Below are 18,994 nucleotides of genomic sequence, written 5' to 3'. Positions count from 1 at the left end.
TGGGATCTGCTGCCTGGGGCCTGCTGCCTGGGGCCTGCTGCCTGGGGGGGTGGGGTTGTTGGGGTTGTTGGGGTTGGTGGGGTTGGTGGGGTTGTTGGGGTTGTTGGGGTGTTTGGGTTGTTGGGGTTGTTGGGGTGTTTGGGTTGGTGGGGTTGTTGGGGTTGGTGGGGTGTTTGGGTTGTTGGGGTTGTTTGGGTTGGTGGGGTTGGTGGGGTTGTTGGGGTTGTTGGGGTGTTTGGGTTGTTGGGGTTGTTGGGGTGTTTGGGTTGGTGGGGTTGTTGGGGTTGTTGGGGTTGGTGGGGTGTTTGGGTTGTTGGGGTTGGTGGGGTTGGTGGGGTTGTTGGGGTTGTTGGGGTGTTTGGGTTGTTGGGGTGTTTGGGTTGTTTGGGGTGTTTGGGTGGTGTTACTGGTGGTGTTCTGATGAAGTCTGACTCTGAGGGTTAAACTCTGGCAGCATTCTTCAGAGCTGCCCCCCCCCCTCAGATCTAATCCACTTCCTCCTCAGGAAATGGAGAGAAGGCGGATTTCTGCCCACACTGCAATTTCCTCCTCATTCTTTTTCTTTCTGTCTTTTTTTTCTTCACCCATCTCCTCCCCCGCTGCCCCCGTCCTCCTCTTCTCTTTCCTTCCACCTGCCCCTCCCCCTTTCTGCCCCTCCCCCTGCTCCCCCTTTCTGCCCCTCCCCCTGCCAGGGCAACAGCCCTCCCTCCGAGGGGCAGTTTGTCTTCCAGCGAGGGGCAGAAAGGCAGAGCGGAGGTGGGGCAGAAAGGCCGAGCGGAGGAGGGGCAGAAAGGCAGAGCGGAGGCAGAGGAGGGGCAGAAAGGCAGAGCAGAGGTGGGGCAGAAAGGCAGAGCGGAGGAGGGGCAGGAAGGCAGAGCGGAGGAGGGGCAGAAAGGCAGAGCGGAGGAGGGGCAGAAAGGCAGAGCGGAGGCAGAGGAGGGGCAGAAAGGCAGAGCGGAGGTGGGGCAGAAAGGCAGAGCGGAGGCAGAGGAGGGGCAGAAAGGCAGAGCGGAGGCAGAGGAGAGGCAGAAAGGCAGAGCAGAGGTGGGGCAGAAAGGCAGAGCAGAGGTGGGGCAGAAAGGCAGAGCAGAGGAGGGGCAGAAAGGCAGAGCGGAGGAGGGGCAGAAAGGCAGAGCGGAGGAGGGGCAGAAAGGCAGAGCGGAGGTGGGGCAGAAAGGCAGAGCGGAGGAGGGGCAGAAAGGCAGAGCGGAGGAGGGGCAGAAAGGCAGAGCGGAGGTGGGGCAGAAAGGCAGAGCGGAGGTGGGGCAGAAAGGCAGAGCAGAGGTGGGGCAGAAAGGCAGAGCGGAGGCAGAGGTGGGGCAGAAAGGCCGAGCAGAGGTGGGGCAGAAAGGCAGAGCGGAGGCAGAGGTGGGGCAGAAAGGCAGAGCGGAGGTGGGGCAGAAAGGCAGAGCAGAGGCAGAGGAGGGGCAGAAAGGCAGAGCGGAGGCAGAGGAGGGGCAGAAAGGCAGAGCAGAGGTGGGGCAGAAAGGCAGAGCGGAGGAGGGGCAGAAAGGCAGAGCGGAGGAGGGGCAGGAAGGCAGAGCGGAGGAGGGGCAGAAAGGCAGAGCGGAGGAGGGGCAGAAAGGCAGAGCGGAGGCAGAGGAGGGGCAGAAAGGCAGAGCAGAGGTGGGGCAGAAAGGCAGAGCAGAGGTGGGGCAGAAAGGCAGAGCAGAGGTGGGGCAGAAAGGCAGAGCAGAGGTGGGGCAGAAAGGCAGCGCAGAGGTGGGGCAGAAAGGCAGCGCAGAGGTGGGGCAGAAAGGCAGAGCGGAGGAGGGGCAGAAAGGCAGAGCGGAGGTGGGGCAGAAAGGCAGAGCAGAGGTGGGGCAGAAAGGCAGAGCGGAGGTGGGGCAGAAAGGCAGAGCGGAGGTGGGGCAGAAAGGCAGAGCGGAGGTGGGGCAGAAAGGCAGAGCGGAGGTGGGGCAGAAAGGCAGAGCAGAGGTGGGGCAGAAAGGCAGAGCAGAGGTGGGGCAGAAAGGCAGCGCAGAGGTGGGGCAGAAAGGCAGAGCGGAGGTGGGGCAGAAAGGCAGAGCGGAGGTGGGGCAGAAAGGCAGCGCAGAGGTGGGGCAGAAAGGCAGCGCAGAGGTGGGGCAGAAAGGCAGCGCAGAGGTGGGGCAGAAAGGCAGCGCAGAGGTGGGGCAGAAAGGCAGCGCAGAGGTGGGGCAGAAAGGCAGCGCAGAGGTGGGGCAGAAAGGCAGAGCAGAGGTGGGGCAGAAAGGCAGAGCAGAGGTGGGGCAGAAAGGCAGAGCGGAGGAGGGGCAGAAAGGCAGCGCAGAGGTGGGGCAGAAAGGCAGAGCGGAGGTGGGGCAGAAAGGCAGAGCAGAGGTGGGGCAGAAAGGCAGAGCGGAGGTGGGGCAGAAAGGCAGAGCAGAGGTGGGGCAGAAAGGCAGCGCAGAGGTGGGGCAGAAAGGCAGCGCAGAGGTGGGGCAGAAAGGCAGAGCGGAGGTGGGGCAGAAAGGCAGAGCGGAGGTGGGGCAGAAAGGCAGAGCGGAGGTGGGGTAGAAAGGCAGAGCAGAGGTGGGGCAGAAAGGCAGCGCAGAGGTGGGGCAGAAAGGCAGAGCAGAGGTGGGGCAGAAAGGCAGAGCGGAGGAGGGGCAGAAAGGCAGCGCAGAGGTGGGGCAGAAAGGCAGCGCAGAGGTGGGGCAGAAAGGCAGAGCAGAGGTGGGGCAGAAAGGCAGCGCAGAGGTGGGGTAGAAAGGCAGAGCAGAGGTGGGGCAGAAAGGCAGAGCGGAGGAGGGGCAGAAAGGCAGAGCGGAGGTGGGGCAGAAAGGCAGAGCGGAGGTGGGGCAGAAAGGCAGCGCAGAGGTGGGGCAGAAAGGCAGCGCAGAGGTGGGACAGAAAGGCAGAGCGGAGGCAGAGGAGGGGCAGAAAGGCAGAGCAGAGGTGGGGCAGAAAGGCAGAGCGGAGGTGGGGCAGAAAGGCAGAGCAGAGGTGGGGCAGAAAGGCAGAGCAGAGGTGGGGCAGAACACGCTTTCTGTTATTTTCTGCCCCACCTGCAGCTGCTGCATGAGGAACTGAGTCGGTATCTAATCAAAACAAACGACTTCCACATGTCGGCAGGAAGCTCGGCGCGTTCTTCCTTCTTCTGCAACAATGTGAAAGAGGAAGCGCTCAGAGGGAGTTTCCTGTTCCCCTCGAGCTGCTCCACAAACCCAGAAACCAGCGGCGTCAACTCAGCCAAAGCTACGGTACGGCGAGGTCACTGTAGTCACATGACCACAGTATCAATCAATAAATATACAATAATCACCACAGAAGTCTCACTCACACCCCGCTAACATAACTATGGACTCGTCTCTGTCTCCCTGTTAGCATTAGCATTAGCATTAGCGGCCTGAATCCCGCCTTCACTCCCTGGTCCTCCTTCCTCCGCCGCTGGGGCAACATTGGACCCCTTTATTGGTGATAAATAAATTTAAAGTTTTCTGCTTTCTTTTCATATTTTACATTAATTAGCAAACAACAAATCCCGCTAATAACATCAGCTTTGACCTCCAGGCTCCGTCATCTCGTGGGAGGGGGGGGGGAATACCACATTTCAAAGGGGAAGATGATACTTAGATCAATTGATTGTGTTGTTCAGAATTTCATTTGTAGTTTATTTATATATATTAAATAATAGAATAATCAATACAAATTGACAGAAAGTAATTCCATACATTCATTTTTTTTTTCTTTTAAAGAAAAACAGAAAAAACGAACATTTACACTTTCCCCTGGAGCCCAGGTGTGGCAGCTGCCAAAGCCAATGGACGGCCATGTCTGAAACCCAGAAACCCGCCGGCAGCCCCGAACACTGAGAGCCAGGAAGCAGCGAATAAAGAAGCCGTTAAACATTGAAGCAGCTCCGGGTTACTCTTTGAACCGCCAGCCTGTCTGTTGCCCCGCCTCCAGCCCCGCCTCCTCCCTGATTGGGTCAGAAGCCAAGAGCTTTACAGGTGGAACGGGACACATTTACGCACCTTAGAACAAACTCTGAGTCGTAGATGAACAATGCAGGAAATACTTGATGACTAAACATCTCATTTCTCAATATTTTGCTTCCAGGCAGCCAGACGTTGTTCAGAAATTAAACTTTCCACTCGGTGAGGCAACTGTTCCAGTAAAGTGTGACGGCTCGGCTCATTTCCACAGAGCTGCAGCATCCACACCAGCGAGTCCTTCAGTTATCAGGCCCCTCTCTGTGGGACCAGCTGCCAGTTTGGGAGGCAGAGCCTTCAGTTATCAGGCCCCTCTCTGTGGGACCAGCTGCCAGTTTGGGAGGCAGAGCCTTCAGTTATCAGGCCCCTCCCTGTGGAACCAGCTGCCAGTTTGGGAGGCAGAGCCTTCAGTTATCAGGCCCCTCTCTGTGGGACCAGCTGCCAGTTTGGGAGGCAGAGCCTTCAGTTATCAGGCCCCTCCCTGTGGAACCAGCTGCCAGTTTGGGAGGCAGAGCCTTCAGTTATCAGACCCCTCTCTGTGGAACCAGCTGCCAGTTTGGGAGGCAGAGCCTTCAGTTATCAGGCCCCTCTCTGTGGAACCAGCTGCCAGTTTGGGAGGCAGAGCCTTCAGTTATCAGGCCCCTCTCTGTGGAACCAGCTGCCAGTTTGGGAGGCAGAGCCTTCAGTTATCAGGCCCCTCTCTGTGGAACCAGCTGCCAGTTTGGGAGGCAGAGCCTTCAGTTATCAGGCCCCTCTCTGTGGAACCAGCTGCCAGTTTGGGAGGCAGAGCCTTCAGTTATCAGGTCCCTCTCTGAGGAACCAGCTGCCAGTTTGGGAGGCAGAGCCTTCAGTTATCAGGCCCCTCTCTGTGGAACCAGCTGCCAGTTTGGGAGGCAGAGCCTTCAGTTATCAGGCCCCTCTCTGTGGAACCAGCTGCCAGTTTGGGAGGCAGAGCCTTCAGTTATCAGGCCCCTCTCTGAGGAACCAGCTGCCAGTTTGTGAGGCAGAGCCTTCAGTTATCAGGCCCCTCTCTGTGGAACCAGCTGCCAGTTTGGGAGGCAGAGCCTTCAGTTATCAGGCCCCTCTCTGTGGGACCAGCTGCCAGTTTGGGAGGCAGAGCCTTCAGTTATCAGGCCCCTCCCTGTGGAACCAGCTGCCAGTTTGGGAGGCAGAGCCTTCAGTTATCAGACCCCTCTCTGTGGAACCAGCTGCCAGTTTGGGAGGCAGAGCCTTCAGTTATCAGGCCCCTCTCTGTGGAACCAGCTGCCAGTTTGGGAGGCAGAGCCTTCAGTTATCAGGCCCCTCTCTGTGGAACCAGCTGCCAGTTTGGGAGGCAGAGCCTTCAGTTATCAGGCCCCTCTCTGTGGGACCAGCTGCCAGTTTGGGAGGCAGAGCCTTCAGTTATCAGGCCCCTCTCTGTGGGACCAGCTGCCAGTTTGGGAGGCAGAGCCTTCAGTTATCAGGCCCCTCCCTGTGGAACCAGCTGCCAGTTTGGGAGGCAGAGCCTTCAGTTATCAGACCCCTCTCTGTGGAACCAGCTGCCAGTTTGGGAGGCAGAGCCTTCAGTTATCAGGCCCCTCTCTGAGGAACCAGCTGCCAGTTTGTGAGGCAGAGCCTTCAGTTATCAGGCCCCTCTCTGTGGAACCAGCTGCCAGTTTGGGAGGCAGAGCCTTCAGTTATCAGGCCCCTCTCTGTGGAACCAGCTGCCAGTTTGGGAGGCAGAGCCTTCAGTTATCAGGCCCCTCTCTGTGGAACCAGCTGCCAGTTTGGGAGGCGGAGCCTTCAGTTATCAGGCCCCTCTCTGTGGAACCAGCTGCCAGTTTGGGAGGCAGAGCCTTCAGTTATCAGGCCCCTCTCTGTGGGACCAGCTGCCAGTTTGGGAGGCAGAGCCTTCAGTTATCAGGCCCCTCTCTGTGGAACCAGCTGCCAGTTTGGGAGGCAGAGCCTTCAGTTATCAGGCCCCTCTCTGTTGAACCAGCTGCCAGTTTGGGAGGCAGAGTCCTTCAGTTATCAGGCCCCTCTCTGAGGAACCAGCTGCCAGTTTGGGAGGCAGAGCCTTCAGTTATCAGGCCCCTCTCTGTGGAACCAGCTGCCAGTTTGGGAGGCAGAGCCTTCAGTTATCAGGCCCCTCTCTGTGGGACCAGCTGCCAGTTTGGGAGGCAGAGCCTTCAGTTATCAGGCCCCTCTCTACCTTTAAGACCAGGCTTAAAACTTTCCTTTCTGATAGAGTTAGGGATGGCTCAGGTGATCCTGAAACATCCCAGTTTCCCTCTTTCCTGTCCTCTCAGCCCCCAGCTGGTCCAGGCAGATGGCCCTGGCCCTTCCTGGTTCTGGTTCTGATGGAGTTTTTTCTCTCCAGTCGCCTCGTGCAGCTCAGGACGGGAGTTTGGATCAGAGAGAAGTTTAAATCTGTTGGTTTCCTGAGCTGAGAAACTGTTTTGTTCTTCTTTAAAAACTCATTTGGAATTTAATTAACTGGATTTAATTGGACTGAATCTTTGAAGTACCTGAGACGACGTTTGTTGTGATTTGATTGATTTTAAATCTGAAAAACTTAATTTAAAGGCGAAACTAAAACATTCCCAGAGGCAGAAAAAGCTGCTAAATGAAATGTGTTGAAACGAGCGAATGATGGATGAGCGTAGGAGTGGCCGGTGGTCTGAGAGTGTGAGAGTGTGTGTGACTCACGCAGGTGCGCAGGCAGCCTGGCGGGCGGCTCGTCCTCCATTCGGCTGGCCGGCCTGGCGGCGGGAGCATGGATGGGGGAGGAAGTGGAGTTTGGCAGCGGGTTGGCGGAAGGACTGAAAGAGCTCCTCTCCTGCTATGAATAGACACAGAGACACAAAGCATGGCTCACAAAGCTGCACGATGCACCGGCCCTGAACCCAAACAGCCCCCCCCAACACGAGAACGTGATAAACCGACGACTTTAACCCGTTACTGTTTAAAGCAGGTTTCAACCTTCAACGTTTTTCAGGCCAGGGACCCCCAAACTATTTATATGGCATACAGTTGTGTTTTGTATACCCATGACACTAACTACAATGACTCTTTAATCACATTGTGATTTTAATTTTATCGACGCCCTATTTTTATTTTCTTTACTGCTTTATTTGCTAAATATTTTATTTATTTATTTTTTGTCACCCCCTTTTGTGTTTTTATTTTCTTTTTCTTTGTGATTCCATTTTCTTTTAATGTACCGCTCTTCGCACTTCAGGGATAAATAAAGTTTTTTCTGATTCTGATATTAAACGGGGCCTAGTGCCATGTATAAACATAGCTACTCTGTTATTGTACATTCAACACTAAGCTATTCAAACAATACACAGGTTAATATATTCATGTTTTTATTTTAAACATGTGCGAGGTACAGGGTGGCCGTGCCACTGCCATTTATAAACACTGAGCTATTCAAATAATCCTCAGATTTTAACTTTAAACATGCATGTAGATGGGACAATGAATCCTCAAACCATCTGTGGATGGTACACGTTTGCACACAATGTGTGAGAAAAAACTGTTTGAAAAAAAAAAAGAAATGTTAAAATGTAAAAGACCTCTGGTTTAAAGCATAGATATGTATAGAACCATAGATATGTATAGAATCATAGATGTGTATAGAACCATAGATATGTATAGAACCATAGATATGTATAGAATCATAGATATGTATAGAACCATAGATACGTATAGAATCATAGATGTGTATAGAACCATAGATATGTATAGAATCATAGATATGTATAGAACCATAGATATGTATAGAACCATAGATATGTATAGAACCATAGATATGTATAGAATCATAGATATGTATAGAACCATAGATATGTATAGAATCATAGATATGTATAGAATCATAGATATGTATAGAACCATAGATATGTATAGAATCATAGATATGTATAGAACCATAGATACGTATAGAATCATAGATATGTATAGAACCATAGATATGTATAGAATCATAGATATGTATAGAACCATAGATATGTATAGAACCATAGATATGTATAGAACCATAGATATGTATAGAATCATAGATATGTATAGAACCATAGATATGTATAGAATCATAGATATGTATAGAATCATAGATATGTATAGAATCATAGATATGTGTATAGAACCATAGATATGTATAGAATCATAGATATGTATAGAATCATAGATATGTATAGAACCATAGATATGTATAGAATCATAGATATGTATAGAACCATAGATATGTATAGAATCATAGATATGTATAGAACCATAGATATGTATAGAATCATAGATATGTATAGAATCATAGATATGTATAGAATCATAGATATGTATAGAATCATAGATATGTGTATAGAACCATAGATGTGTATAGAACCATAGATATGTATAGAATGGCTCGATGCGTTACGTCTGAGTTTAGAACGTCCGCACAAGTCGGCCATCTTACCACAGGGTGAGATGTCCGGGAGACAGTCAAACCTGAGGTAACCATGGTTACGCTAAGTGATCTGCTCTGACGCTATTACTCTGATTTTACACTGTTTTACATACTAAAAGACCCTGTGCGATATTTTATTTATTCGGTCATCTGTGCAATAATTCACGTCACTACTGTGCAATATCTTTTCTATTTATGGTCAGACTGTGTGCATACAATGTGTAATTAACACAAGTGTAGTGCAATATGGGCAATAACTCAACCATAGTGCTATAACTTATTTTATTTAACTCTTTACTTTGTATATCTTGTATAGCCTATATTCTTTTTTTACACTTTGTTTTAGATTATTCTATTTTAATGATATATTATATTAATTATTCTATATTATACTGTATTTTAGATTTATAGAGATCCTATGTGTGTGTTTGGAGCTACTGGGGACTTGAATTTCCCTGAGGGAGTCATCCCAAGGGATAAATAAAGTTGAGTCATGGGGCAAATAAACGTGAAATATTTACGTTTTTATTTAAAAAATAAATATGGACTTCGTCTGTAGTGTGATGATTAGCTTACTACTTTGATGTTTATAATAACCTAAACGTTCGAGAATTAAGCAAGTTATGTCTCGAATGTTTGAATGTTTCACCATCAACACAATGTTGTCGGCGAGAGAGCTGCCTGTGGTAAGATGGCCGCCATCTGCGGACGTTCCACTGTTGACCAGCAACGCGGACGAGACATCTAGCCATTCTATACATATCTATGATTCTATACATATCTATGGTTCTACACATATCTATGGTTCTATACATATCTATGATTCTATACATATCTATGGTTCTATACATATCTATGGTTCTATACATATCTATGATTCTATACAGATCTATGATTCTATACATATCTATGGTTCTACACATATCTATGGTTCTATACATGTCTATGATTCTATACAGATCTATGATTCTATACAGATCTATGATTCTATACATATCTATGGTTCTATACATGTCTATGATTCTATACAGATCTATGATTCTATACAGATCTATGATTCTATACATATCTATGGTTCTATACATGTCTATGATTCTATACATATCTATGGTTCTATACAGATCTATGATTCTATACATATCTATGGTTCTATACATGTCTATGATTCTATACATATCTATGGTTCTATACATATCTATGGTTTAAAGGGTCATCTTAGAGATCCAGAAGTGTGATGGATGCACAACTAAAACAGGAAGGTTTGGGTTTCCTAACAGAAGAATCTGCTGAGTCATCAGCTCCTTCAGTTTGTTTTTTTTACTAAATGAAAACAATTATTCAAGCAAATAATCTGCAGATTTGGCCAAATATTAATGTTAGCCGTCGTCTTTCAGGGAAACTAAGATCAAACTCACAGAAACAAACACAAAGCTGGAAATTCAGTTAAACTCTTAAAGGACCATTTCGGTCTCTGTGGAGACATCACGTCACGTGACATTTCAAAATTCCAACATGTTAGTAAGCTAGGCTTTGCTGTTGCATACTTCATTTCACTTTCGAAAGAAATACTGGACTATGTTTGTAAAAAGAACGGCAACGAAATTGTGACTTTCCAGAGCGAGTTACTCCACACTCGGCAATCAACTACGGACTCACGTGACGTGATGTCTCGCGTGAGCTAGCCTCCTGTTGACGGAAGAGGCTCTGATTGAGAGCAGGTACTGGCTTGATTAAATTCATTCTGGACTCTATATCCGACCACATGAAGACCTCGGGACACTTCGGTTTGGCTTTAGGGACCCTCTACTCACTACCACGTAAGTGTTATGTTGTTTGGAGCTGTAGAAGAGGTATAAAAATAGCGTTTAAAACACAATATAAATTGATGCCCCCATGGCTATGTTGTCAGTCCGAAATCTCCGTGCAAGCAACACTGTCAGGGTCGGAGGACATTTTTTTGCGTCTTTGCTATCATGGCTAAATCATGGGCAGATTGGGCAATACAGCTGGATGTTGTAAACGACCGAAATGGTCCTTTAAAGAAAAGGCCAACTAGAAAAATCTGATGCCAACGAGCTGAAAGCGGGAGAGTCGGACATATTTCCATCAATAAATCAATGTTCCTCCTGCACACGTATACCCGGAGGAGAGGATTCGTCCAATTAAATGAACCGAATGACTCTGAAGGGCTGAAAGGTAACAGCTAACCCTAACCCTACAGGTGAGCTGAAGCTAACAGCTAACCCTAACCCTACAGGTGAGCTGAAGCTAACAGCTAAAGGTAACAGCTAACCCTAACCCTACAGGTGAGCTGAAGCTAACAGCTAAAGTTAACAGCTAACCCTAACCCTACAGGTGAGCTGAAGCTAACAGCTAAAGGTAACAGCTAACCCTAACCCTACAGGTGAGCTGAAGCTAACAGCTAAAGGTAACAGCTAACCCTAACCCTACAGGTGAGCTGAAGCTAACAGCTAAAGTTAACAGCTAACCCTAACCCTACAGGTGAGCTGAAGCTAACAGCTAAAGTTAACAGCTAACCCTAACCCTACAGGTGAGCTGAAGCTAACAGCTAAAGCTAACAGCTAACCCTAACCCTACAGGTGAGCTGAAGCTAACAGCTAAAGCTAACAGCTAAAGCTAACCCTACAGGTGAGCTGAAGCTAACAGCTAACCCTTGTGACCGGTCAGAGTAAGAAGGACGACTTTAAACAAAGTTCTCCAAACTGAGCGCTCTGCTGCAGCCAGAAGCTCTCACACTTAAAGCAGATAAATAAATCATTTCATTTCATTTCTAAGATTATCATTGAAACCTGAAACCCTCAGAATGATGTAAGAAGGAACTTTGTAGCTTTTCCACAGGGAATCAGACCCGATTCCATCTTTATGAGGACTTTCAGCATGAATTGCCGGGTGAAAACGGGAGCTTTTCCCTCCGTGTCGCCGGCTTCCTTTCCTGCTGCTGAACACCAGGCCACTTACACTTCATGAGGAAATGAAGCCCGGCGTGTTTTGTCTCGTTATGTTTGCGAGACCCGCGCACCAGCAGCATGTACCAGGAATTTCCTGTGGAAGCCGAGCGGTAATCTCCCCATTTCCTCCCGCTCTCCAAAAGAGAAAGGCCCTCTCTCCCTGTGGTGGAAGCTGGAGCCCTATTTTTTAAATTTGTATTTATTTTATTTTATTTATTTGCTAAATATTTTATTTATTTATTTTTTGTCACCCCTTTTGTGTTTTTATTTTCTTTTTCTTTGTAATTCCATTTTCTTGCTCTTCTTTTAATGTCTGCCTGTGGAGATTAAACTTTCACCAAATGGAGACATTTTTAAATCCAGGTTAAAGACATTTCTGTTCTCATGTGTCTATGCATGAAATCTGCACGATATCTTTGAACTTATCTGGACTGTTGCTGGTTTTTAAATTCATTTAAATCATTTTATTTGTTTCTCTTTATATTCTTTTATGTATTTTAATGCTTCTTCCACTCCCTGCTGCAATGCTTTTATTTTATGTAAAGCACTTTGAACTGTTTCTACATGAAATGTGCTATATAAATAAATTTAATTTGATTTGATTTGATTTACCGCTCTTCGCCCTTCTAATTGCCCTTCGGGGATAAATAAAGTTTTGTCTGATTCTGATTCTGATTAAGACCAGGGGAAAGTGACCTGAAACCTCTGAGCCAGGCGCTGATGTTCCTCAGTGATGCTGCACTGAGTCCCTCATAAACACACAGATCTGCATTTAAAGTCCCGGCTGCAGCTTAATGTGGCAGAAAAACTCTTTTTGGGTGAATAAAATGAATAAAAAGGTCAGATCTGAAAGGCCAGACCTCAGAGGAAGTCTGCCTCGGTCAATACTGGGCTGCATCTCCAGCTGTTTTCCTTCTCTTTGGGCCACGTTTATGGATTTCTTCCTGATTAAAGATGCAGCACTCACATGACAACATGTCAAACACGCTCACAAAGTGGCTTCAGGTTCCTGCGTCCCTGTATGGGTCAGATTTTATTTATGCACATTAATGCACATCAGTATAAAAACAAATGTAAATATGCCGGATTATAGCTACAAAGCTAGTTTCCATCCGTAGTCCCTTCAACGACGTAGTTCCAGTTCATCCGTAGACTGGGTCAGACTGGGACAGATTGGGTCAGACTGGGACAGATTAAATGGACCCAAGTGCAGCAGAGGAGCCGGTTTTCCACCAATTTCACAATTTGGTTCAATACAAGTTAAACATTTGTGGTAACGTGCTCACAGACAGACTAAAGTGCAGCGCTGGTTCATCATTCAGTGGGGTTAGGGTTAGGATAACAGGCTAACTCTAACCCTAACCCTGGATTATTTTATGAATAATTAGGATTACAATTAATTGAATTCCAATTGGCTTGAATTGGACTTTATCATCCAAGTGTCTTGAGATGACATTTGTTGTATTTGGCGCTTTATAAATAAAAATGAATTGAACCCTAACCATCATTGTTCCGCTCAGGTTTCCTCTCTGAACCTTTAATTATTTCCCTAAACGCGACTCTGACCACTTTCTGCGCGGATAAATCAATCAGTCACGACTTCTTCCTTCAGGAAGCCGCCAGCAACAGATGACCCGCAGCACAACAAACATGCAGCGGCATGGCGCAACAGTCTGCGCTCCTGCGCTCCTGCGCTCCGCCGCGCCGCCGCGCCGCGCCGCGCCGCGTTCAAAGTGTGTCCTGTGAGCAAGGCAGGGTGGGGGATAAAGGGAAAGTGAAAACCAGCCGGGGGGTTTACCTTGTTCGCAGCGGAGGAGGATTCGGACATGATCCCCGGGAAAACTTTCCCGTGGCGGGGAGCTCTTTATGTGCGCTGCTTCCCGTCAGAAAGCCGCGCAGCTGCAGGAGCGGCAGCCCGACGGCTCGGCGTGTTGTTGTGGGAGAAGTTGTCCCTGCTCATGCAGCCGCCTGCTCTCCGGGTTGCTGGTTGCTCCTCCGGGTTGCTGGCTCCGGGTTGTTGCCTGTGAGCTGGCCGGGGCCGCGGCGCGCAGCTCCGACTGAAACTTCTTTTGTCTGCGTGTGTTTTCCTTCACATGTCGGCAGCGCGCTGGTTAATAATCCCTTCCTGGAAGAGTGAGACACCCCTCTCTCTCTGTGCGGTGTGTCTCTCTCTCATTGATCTGGATGTGTGTAAAACGGCGAAATGACGTGAATTCCCAGCAATGAGCCTTGCCCCCTTTTAAAGGGAAACCCGAAGCAGGAAATCGCTTTGCAGAAAACTCAACTTCAGAACAGAATCAGGAAGAAAGGCTCAGGAGGATCACGGTGCTTCAAAATAAAAACAATAAAACACAGTTTTAAAAAAGACAGATTATAGCTTCCTCCGTAATGCTGAGACTTCTCTGTCTGCTGCTCACACTTTCATTTAAAGTCTTTTTATCCTTTTTATCTGTGTGGTGATGGTGGCTCCATTAAAGCAGCCATCTTTAATACTTAGTTTGTCCCTTTAAGCTTCTTCTTCTGCAGATAGAAAGCCTGCTCAGGTGTAAACTGTCAGAACTAGTTTGTATATTAGGAACCAAAGGCAAAAAAGAGGAATTTATTTTCTGTCATATTTCATATAGACATAATAAAGTATAAAGTCTATGGTTACTATGGTTACTGTGGTTGTTTTCTCATAAGGACCGCCCCTTTGTCAGTATCCAATCAGCGTAAGGCCGTTCTCCATAAGGACCGCCCCTTTATCACTGTCCAATCAGCGTAAAGCCGTTCTCCATAAGGACCGCCCCTTTGTCACTATCCAATCAGCGTAAGGCCGTTCTCCTTAAGGACCGCCCCTTTGTCACTATCCAATCAGCGTAAGGCCGTTCTCCTTAAGGACCGCCCCTTTGTCACTATCCAATCAGCGTAAGGCCGTTCTCCATAAGGACCGCCCCTTTGTCACTGTCCAATCAGCGTAAGGCCGTTCTCCGTTCTCCTTAAGGACCGCCCCTTTGTCACTGTCGAATCAGCGTAAGGCCGTTCTCCATAAGGACCGCCCCTTTGTCACTGTCCAATCAGCGTAAGGCCGTTCTCCATAAGGACCGCCCCTTTGTCACTGTCCAATCAGCGGAAGGCCGTTCTCCTTAAGGACCGCCCCTTTGTCACTGTCGAATCAGCGTAAGGCCGTTCTCCATAAGGACCGCCCCTTTGTCACTGTCCAATCAGCGTAAGGCCGTTCTCCATAAGGACCGCCCCTTTGTCACTGTCCAATCAGCGTAAGGCCGTTCTCCATAAGGACCGCCCCTTTGTCAATGTCCAATCAGCGGAAGGCCGTTCTCCTTAAGGACCGCCCCTTTGTCACTGTCCAATCAGCGTAAGGCCGTTCTCCATAAGGACCGCCCCTTTGTCAGTGTCCAATCAGCATTTGGCCGTTCGCCATAAGGACCGCCCCTTTGTCAGTGTCCAATCAGCGTAAGGTCGTTCACTTAAGGACCGCCCCTTTGTCACTGTCCAATCAGCGTAAGGCTGTTCTCCATAAGGACCGCCCCTTTGTCACTGTCCAATCAGCGTAAGGCCGTTCTCCATAAGGACCGCCCCTTTGTCAGTGTCCAATCAGCGTAAGGCTGCTATCCTTAAGGACCGCCCCTTTGTCACTGTCCAATCAGCGTAAGGCCGTTCTCCATAAGGACCGCCCCTTTGTCACTGTCCAATCAGCGTAAGGCCGTTCTCCATAAGGACCGCCCCTTTGTCACTGTCCAATCAGCGTAAGGCCGTTCTCCATAAGGACCGCCCCTTTGTCACTATCCAATCAGCGTAAGGCCGTTCTCCATAAGGACCGCCCCTTTATCACTGTCCAATCAGCGTAAGGCCGTTCTCCTTAAGGACCGCCCCTTTGTCACTGTCCAATCAGCGTAAGGCCGTTCTCCGTTCTCCATAAGGACCGCCCCTTTGTCACTGTCCAATCAGCGTAAGGCCGTTCTCCGTTCTCCATAAGGACCGCCCCTTTGTCACTGTCCAATCAGCGTAAGGCCGTTCTCCATAAGGACCGCCCCTTTGTCACTGTCCAATCAGCGTAAGGCCGTTCTCCATAAGGACCGCCCCTTTGTCACTGTCCAATCAGCGTAAGGCCGTTCTCCTTAAGGACCGCCCCTTTGTCACTGTCCAATCAGCGTAAGGCCGTTCTCCATAAGGACCGCCCCTTTGTCACTGTCCAATCAGCGTAAGGCCGTTCTCCTTAAGGACCGCCCCTTTGTCACTGTCCAATCAGCGGAAGGCCGTTCTCCATAAGGACCGCCCCTTTGTCAGTGTCCAATCAGCATTTGGCCGTTCTCCATAAGGACCGCCCCTTTGTCAGTGTCCAATCAGCGTAAGGCTGTTCTCCATAAGGACCGCCCCTTTGTCACTGTCCAATCAGCGTAAGGCCGTTCTCCATAAGGACCGCCCCTTTGTCAGTGTCCAATCAGCATTTGGCCGTTCTCCATAAGGACCGCCCCTTTGTCAGTGTCCAATCAGCGTAAGGCCGTTCTCCATAAGGACCGCCCCTTTGTCAGTGTCCAATCAGCGTAAGGCTGCTATCCTTAAGGACCGCCCCTTTGTCACTGTCCAATCAGCGTAAGGCCGTTCTCCATAAGGACCGCCCCTTTGTCACTGTCCAATCAGCGTAAGGCCGTTCTCCATAAGGACCGCCCCTTTGTCACTCTCCAATCAGCGTAAGGCCGTTCTCCATAAGGACCGCCCCTTTGTCACTATCCAATCAGCGTAAGGCCGTTCTCCATAAGGACCGCCCCTTTATCACTGTCCAATCAGCGTAAGGCCGTTCTCCTTAAGGACCGCCCCTTTGTCACTGTCCAATCAGCGTAAGGCCGTTCTCCGTTCTCCATAAGGACCGCCCCTTTGTCACTGTCCAATCAGCGTAAGGCTGTTCTCGATAAGGACCGCCCCTTTGCCACTGTCCAATCAGCGTAAGGCCGTTCTCCTTAAGGACCGCCCCTTTGTCACTGTCCAATCAGCGTAAGGCCGTTCTCCGTTCTCCATAAGGACCGCCCCTTTGCCACTGTCCAATCAGCGTAAGGCCGTTCTCCATAAGGACCGCCCCTTTGTCACTGTCCAATCAGCGTAAGGCCGTTCTCCATAAGGACCGCCCCTTTGTCACTGTCCAATCAGCGTAAGGCCGTTCTCCATAAGGACCGCCCCTTTGTCACTGTCCAATCAGCGTAAGGCCGTTCTCCTTAAGGACCGCCCCTTTGTCACTGTCCAATCAGCGTAAGGCCGTTCTCCATAAGGACCGCCCCTTTGTCACTGTCCAATCAGCGTAAGGCCGTTCTCCATAAGGACCGCCCCTTTGTCACTGTCCAATCAGCGTAAGGCCGTTCTCCTTAAGGACCGCCCCTTTGTCACTGTCCAATCAGCGTAAGGCCGTTCTCCATAAGGACCGCCCCTTTGTCACTGTCCAATCAGCGTAAAGCCGTTCTCCATAAGGACCGCCCCTTTGTCACTGTCCAATCAGCGTAAGGCTGCTATCCTTAAGGACCGCCCCTTTATCACTGTCCAATCAGCGTAAGGCCGTTCTCCATAAGGACCGCCCCTTTGTCACTGTCCAATCAGCATTTGGCCGTTCTCCATAAGGACCGCCCCTTTGTCACTGTCCAATCAGCGTAAGGCCGTTCTCCATAAGGACCGCCCCTTTGTCAGTGTCCAATCAGCGTAAGGCCGTTCTCCTTAAGGACTGCCCCTTTGTCACTGTCCAATCAGCGTAAGGCCGTTCTCCATAAGGACCGCCCCTTTGTCAGTGTCCAATCAGCATTTGGCCGTTCTCCATAAGGACCGCCCCTTTGTCACTGTCCAATCAGCGTAAGGCTGCTATCCTTAAGGACCGCCCCTTTGTCACTGTCCAATCAGCGTAAGGCCGTTCTCCATAAGGACCGCCCCTTTGTCACTGTCCAATCAGCGTAAGGCCGTTCTCCGTTCTCCATAAGGACCGCCCCTTTGTCACTGTCCAATCAGCGTAAGGCTGTTCTCGATAAGGACCGCCCCTTTGCCACTGTCCAATCAGCGTAAGGCCGTTCTCCATAAGGACCGCCCCTTTGTCACTGTCCAATCAGCGTAAGGCCGTTCTCCTTAAGGACCGCCCCTTTGTCACTGTCCAATCAGCGTAAGGCCGTTCTCCATAAGGACCGCCCCTTTGTCACTGTCCAATCAGCATTTGGCCGTTCTCCATAAGGACCGCCCCTTTGTCAGTGTCCAATCAGCGTAAGGCCGTTCTCCTTAAGGACCGCCCCTTTGTCACTGTCCAATCAGCGTAAGGCTGTTCTCCATAAGGACCGCCCCTTTGTCACTGTCCAATCAGCGTAAGGCCGTTCTCCATAAGGACCGCCCCTTTGTCACTGTCCAATCAGCGTAAGGCCGTTCTCCATAAGGACCGCCCCTTTGTCACTGTCCAATCAGCGTAAGGCCGTTCTCCTTAAGGACCGCCCCTTTGTCACTGTCCAATCAGCGTAAGGCCGTTCTCCATAAGGACCGCCCCTTTGTCACTGTCCAATCAGCGGAAGGCCGTTCTCCATGAGGCCCCGCCCCTTTGTCACTGTCCAATCAGCGTATGGCCGTTCTCCATAAGGACCGCCCCTTTGTCACTGTCCAATCAGCGTAAGGCCGTTCTCCATAAGGACCGCCCCTTTGTCACTGTCCAATCAGCGTAAGGCCGTTCTCCATGAGGCCCCGCCCCTTCGCCCCAACGTGGTTTCGTCATACGTAACGTAAAGATAGCTGCGCGGAGCTATTACTCTTTAGCTCTGAGTTAGCGTAGCCACACGCTAATGTACAGAGTAACTCGCTTGTTTCATTGAAAGAAATCCCCTTCAGTCGGCGTAGCAATAAGGATAAAATGGCAACCAAACAATCAGGACCTCCCAGACCAAGTTTAAATATGAAACAAACTCATATTAAGGGAGGGAATTCATACAACTCAGGATTTTCACGGAGCTGGTAAGAGCGGGAAACTTGGCTAGCGGGCCGTGAAACAGCCAACGCTTTATTCTGCTGGTAATGTGAGTTGGCCAAAAAATAAATAAATAAATAAATAGTGACAGCTGACTTGTTACTTAATTAATTTACCCATTGAACGGGTCACTTTAGTCAAAAGTTGGATCAGTTTTGTTCATAGTTGTGTTCATGAATCATCAGTGATGTCACAGTGATGTCACAGTGATGTCACAGTGATGTCACCACATGCAGATTCGGTGATTAGAATAGAAATATACTTTATTCATCCCCCAATGGGGGAAATTCAAATTAGTCAAGTAGCTCAAAAAAAATTAATATTTACAATGATTGTATATTAAGAACAACTATAATAATACCAATTCTAATAAAAAATACTACTACTAACTAATAATACTAATAATAATAAATGACTAAATAAAAAAATAAATAAATCAATCAATCAATTTAGAATTAGATAGATTAAGTTAGATTAAATGTACTCCCTTCTTAAACTTTGGGTCCCATTTATAGTTTCTTTTTTTATATCTCGGATCATCTTTAATCTGCAGCCTGTTGAAATGTTGTTTTTCTTTAAAACCCTCAGAGCTTAAAGGGTTAACGGTGCATTATCTGACACATTGTGTAAGGAGTTGTGCTGTTTCTGCCGGTTAGCCGGCAGCTAACGCAGTAAGCTAACAGTAATACGCTGTTTTATT

At 48.9% G+C, this 18,994-nt stretch overlaps 1 protein-coding gene across 2 annotated transcripts in view; it reads right to left on the bottom strand.

The window, feature by feature from the left end:
- The window catches only part of etv6 (ETS variant transcription factor 6), a 49,484-nt gene extending 35,938 nt beyond the window's left edge, over positions 1-13,546 (bottom strand). Inside the window, exons 1-2 of one of the 2 annotated variants that reach the window (XM_075471264.1) lie at positions 13,117-13,546; positions 6,606-6,738 (exon numbers count right to left, since the gene is read on the bottom strand). In XM_075471264.1, coding sequence (XP_075327379.1) covers positions 6,606-6,738; positions 13,117-13,146 — 163 coding nt within the window. In that variant the 5' untranslated portion in view covers positions 13,147-13,546. The remainder of the gene's footprint in view (positions 1-6,605; positions 6,739-13,116) is intronic. The other variant, XM_075471265.1, reaches the window with a different exon arrangement.
- Between the last annotated feature and the right edge of the window lie 5,448 nt (positions 13,547-18,994).

Source organism: Odontesthes bonariensis, chromosome 8 (genome assembly GCF_027942865.1).
Source record: "Odontesthes bonariensis isolate fOdoBon6 chromosome 8, fOdoBon6.hap1, whole genome shotgun sequence".
Classification (NCBI taxonomy): domain Eukaryota; kingdom Metazoa; phylum Chordata; class Actinopteri; order Atheriniformes; family Atherinopsidae; genus Odontesthes; species Odontesthes bonariensis.
The sequence above is the reverse complement of the archived record's forward strand: the minus strand, read 5'-3'. Positions and strand labels throughout refer to the sequence as shown.